The 3,967-nt window shown below is 51.9% G+C and overlaps 1 protein-coding gene across 1 annotated transcript; it reads left to right on the top strand.

Moving 5' to 3' along the window:
* LOC109719241 (nematode resistance protein-like HSPRO2) lies at positions 277 to 2,291 on the top strand. Its single transcript, XM_020245804.1, has 2 exons — positions 277 to 912; positions 1,005 to 2,291. The coding sequence occupies exons 1-2, from the start codon at positions 474 to 476 to the stop codon at positions 2,036 to 2,038; spliced, it is 1,473 nt and encodes a 490-aa protein (XP_020101393.1). The 5' UTR covers positions 277 to 473; the 3' UTR covers positions 2,039 to 2,291.

A 3,967-nucleotide genomic window follows, 5' to 3' on the forward strand; every position in this document is an offset into this window, starting at 1 on the left:
GGGAAACAAATATAAGGATATCGATGGCACTTGCGTAAATTTACGCGACACACTCTCCGTACGTTATCCGAATTGTAAATGACGAAAACTTCTTTTCTTCTTCTTTTTTAATAAAAAAAGGTCGGTATACAAGGAAGACGTGTTGGGTTTGCTATTTGGATAAGCATGACCTTTTTGCATTCACCGCCCGCGGATTGGAATTTCAAATTTGTCCGTCCCCTTCTACACAACTTCCACGGTCCTACCCCCCCCTCTCGTAGTCGTATATATACCCATCCCCCTCATTCCCCCTCTTTGTAGAGGACTAAAGAAATCCCAATCCCCAATCCCAATCCCAATCCCAATCCCAATCCCAATTCTTTTCTCCCAAGCAAAGATAATCAAATCCATCCGCCCAGCTTCTAATTATTAATCTTTCCTCTCCAGTTTATTTATTTTTACGTGTACACCGAATTTTGTTGTCGTATCAACTCATGCTCGAATTGGACTGGAAATCAAAAAATATGGCGGCCCCAGAAATATCGTTTAGATCGTCGTCGCCGTCATCGTCATCGTCGAGAATATCAGATGAAGGAAAACCCTCTCTCTGCTATTCCAATTCTCCGCAGTTGATAAGGGACGAGTCTGCGATCGCCGCCTACGAACACTACTTCCGCCTCCCGGAGCTCTCCAAGCTGTGGAGCTGCAGAGACTTCCCCGAGTGGAAGGACGAGCCGATCGTGAAGCCGGCGCTGCAGGCCCTGGAGATCACGTTCCGGTTCGTCTCCGTCGCGCTCTCCGACCCCCGGCCCTACGCCAACCACCGCGAGTGGCGGCGGCGCCTCGAGTCCCTCGCCGCGCGCCAGATCGAGCTCGTCGCCGCGCTCTGCGAGGAGGAGGAGGAGGGGGGCGGCGCGCCCGTGGCGGGGCTGAGCNGAGTGGCGGCGGCGCCTCGAGTCCCTCGCCGCGCGCCAGATCGAGCTCGTCGCCGCGCTCTGCGAGGAGGAGGAGGAGGGGGGCGGCGCGCCCGTCGCAGGGGGTGCTCTCCCGGGAGCGGAGCTCGCAGGAGGTGTGGAAGCTGCCCGGGGCGAGCGCCGTGGTGAGCCGCACGAGCGAGGCGAGCCTGCTCCCGCGCCTGGCCACGTGGGACAAGACCGAGGACGCGGCGTCCGCGATCGCCTACCAGATCGAGGGCCAGATGCGGCGGTGCCGCTTCACCCTCGGCCTCGGCGAGCCCAACCTGGCGGGAAAGCCCGCTCTCGAGTACGACCTCGTGGTCCGGCCCGCGGAGCTCCACGCGCTGAGGAGAAGCCCTTCGGAGTCCCGGGCCCCGCGGAACCGCGAGAGCGAGGCGCTCGTCACCATCCACCAGATCCTCGAGTCGTGGCTCTGCGCCGCGCGGGAGCTCCTCTCGCGGGTGGGGCGGCGGATCGACGGCGAGCAGTGGGAGGGGGCGGCGAGCGACTGCTGGCTCCTGGAGAGGACCTGGAAGCTTCTGGGCGAGGTGGAGGACCTGCACCTGCTGACGGACCCGGACGACTTCCTCCGCCTCGTCAAGAGCCAGCTGGCCATCCGCGCCGGGTCCGGGTCGGACGCGCTCTGCTTCCGATCGGCCGCCCTGGTCGAGGCGGCGGACGCGTCGCGGGAGCTGAAGCGGAGGGTGCCGTGGGTGCTCGGGGTGGAGGTGGACCCGGACGGCGGGCCCAGGCTGCAGGAGGCCGCGATGAGGCTGCTCCACAGCCGGCGGCGCGGCGAGGGCGGCAACTCCGGCAGGATCGACCTGCTGCAGTCCTTTCAGGCGGTCGAGGCGGCGGTCCGGCGGTTCTTCTTCGGGTACCGGCAGCTGATCGCGGGGGTGATGGGGAGCCTGGAGGCCGGCGGCAACAGGTCGCTCTTCTTGCCCTCCGAGTCGCTCGATCCGCTGTCGCAGATGTTTCTGGAGCCGCCCTACTTCCCCAGCCTGGACGCGGCCAAGACCTTCTTGGGAGACTTCTGGAGCAAGGACGCGTCGGACACCGGCTGCGGCTGCTCTTCAAAGACGACGGCTCCCCGATGCTGAGCGTGGATGAGAATATATATCTATATCCGCCCGAGGTGGGTTCGATCGTACGCATTCAATTAAGCGTGATTAATTTGTGAGGCAAGTTTTGGGGCGTTTTCCCTACTACCAGGCGTCCAGCTTAATTAGTTAACTTTTAACGGCAGATGATACAAGAGATTTGCTCATACGTTATTTCATCGCGGTGGTCGCCCAATTAATTGTTTTGTTTTTGGCAAGTAAAACAACAGTTGTTCTTTCTTTCACTGTTTCACATCGTCTTCCGCAACAGCTTCCTTAATTAATTTGACGCTCGCTCCACACTAGCTAGTACAAATTTAGCACCCATTTTCGTTTGTCGAACCAATGTATAGAACACGAACGTTTAGACACGGACGGACCGTCCGGGAAAATTCTTTCGCTCAGCATCTTTTTCAACTTTTGTTTTTTCTCCCCATTTGAGCTAGCTCTCATTAATTAGTTTGTCTGAGGATCACTTCCGAGTTTATTTGATTGCGATTTTATTAAATTTTTAAGGAATTTATTTACAAATGCTTTTTTTTTTAAAAAAAAAGGTATTTATTTTTTACAAATGTTAAATGTCGATTACTAATGAAATTGTTAATTCGAATAAAATTTCCAATTTAAATGCCAAGCGGAAGAAGCCAACCTGTGTATGTATTTTGATAACATTTACGAATTAAGTGAGTGGTTTATTTATCTGACTATTCCTATTCCTATTTTGTACCACCGAAGAAGATAAAATTGAAACCGCCTTCGAATTAAAAGTTTAGGGTGATATCAAACCATCAAACAAATGAGATCCATATTGTCCTCAACACAAATTAACCACACCACACCTTAATCTTTTCGTTAGTTACTAAAACTAAATTGAGCAGATCATATAACATCGAGATGATACTAACCAAACAAATTAAACAAGGCAAGAACATAATTAATTATGTATAATTTTTTTTCTAGGGGTAGTGGAGGACTTACTTCAAGCCATCTAATAACAGCAGATACTTCAATAATCGTCACATTTACTAGCGAGGAAAGTGAGGCCCGAAACTTTGGCCCGACCCTCTCCTTCCTGATGTTAGCCCAATAAATGCCAGGTAAGGCTCCGGGCCCAACTAGGTCCCATTACGTATTTAGTTTGCAGGCTCGAGTGCGTGCGCACTATACTGGGCTTTGTGGGCTCCAGGTCCTATTGGGCTCTAGGTGCACGACATTTGCAGGCCGGGGAGAGGCGCCGGCCGGGTTAGTAGCAAAAAGTTTACACGACACTCCACAAAACTAGCTTTTCTAGTCATCGACCACTCACGCATCTCATGCATGTTGTGCTCATCTTAATTACGATGAAATTGTTTTGAACAGAATTTGCGGAGCATTTTAAACGGGAAAGGAGAGCAAAGAAAAAGAAAAAGCTCTAACCGGTATTTGTCTTGTTTGAATACAAGAATTATGTTAGAAAAACTAATTAAAAGTTTGACCCAGCATCGACCTTTCCAAATTTGGACGTAATTACATATAACCGGAGGTCGGCATACAACTAGCTAGAAACTACCATTGCAGCTGCTACTCTGAGATCGAGACTGAGACTGAGACATTTGCCAAGATATCATCTCCATGAGATCCATGTCGCCCTTGCTACTTGAAGAAGTTTGATCCTTGAAGAAGAACTCATCGCCCTCCGCCGCAAACACATGGCCTGGAGACGCATGTTCTTCGCGCAGAAGATGGGGTTCACCGGTGTACTTATCCTGGTTAGAACCCATCTCATAAAATTCACCTTTAACCTCCTCATGATATACCCAGTCAAGTGATGGTGGCGAAGCCATCAACATGCAATCGTCTAGGCCCCATAAATAGTAAGCATCATCGAGAGAATCATGAATGCATGGATCATGCATGTTGCCCACATGATATGCATCAAATTCGACGCTC

Source organism: Ananas comosus, linkage group 13 (genome assembly GCF_001540865.1).
Source record: "Ananas comosus cultivar F153 linkage group 13, ASM154086v1, whole genome shotgun sequence".
NCBI lineage: Eukaryota > Viridiplantae > Streptophyta > Magnoliopsida > Poales > Bromeliaceae > Ananas > Ananas comosus.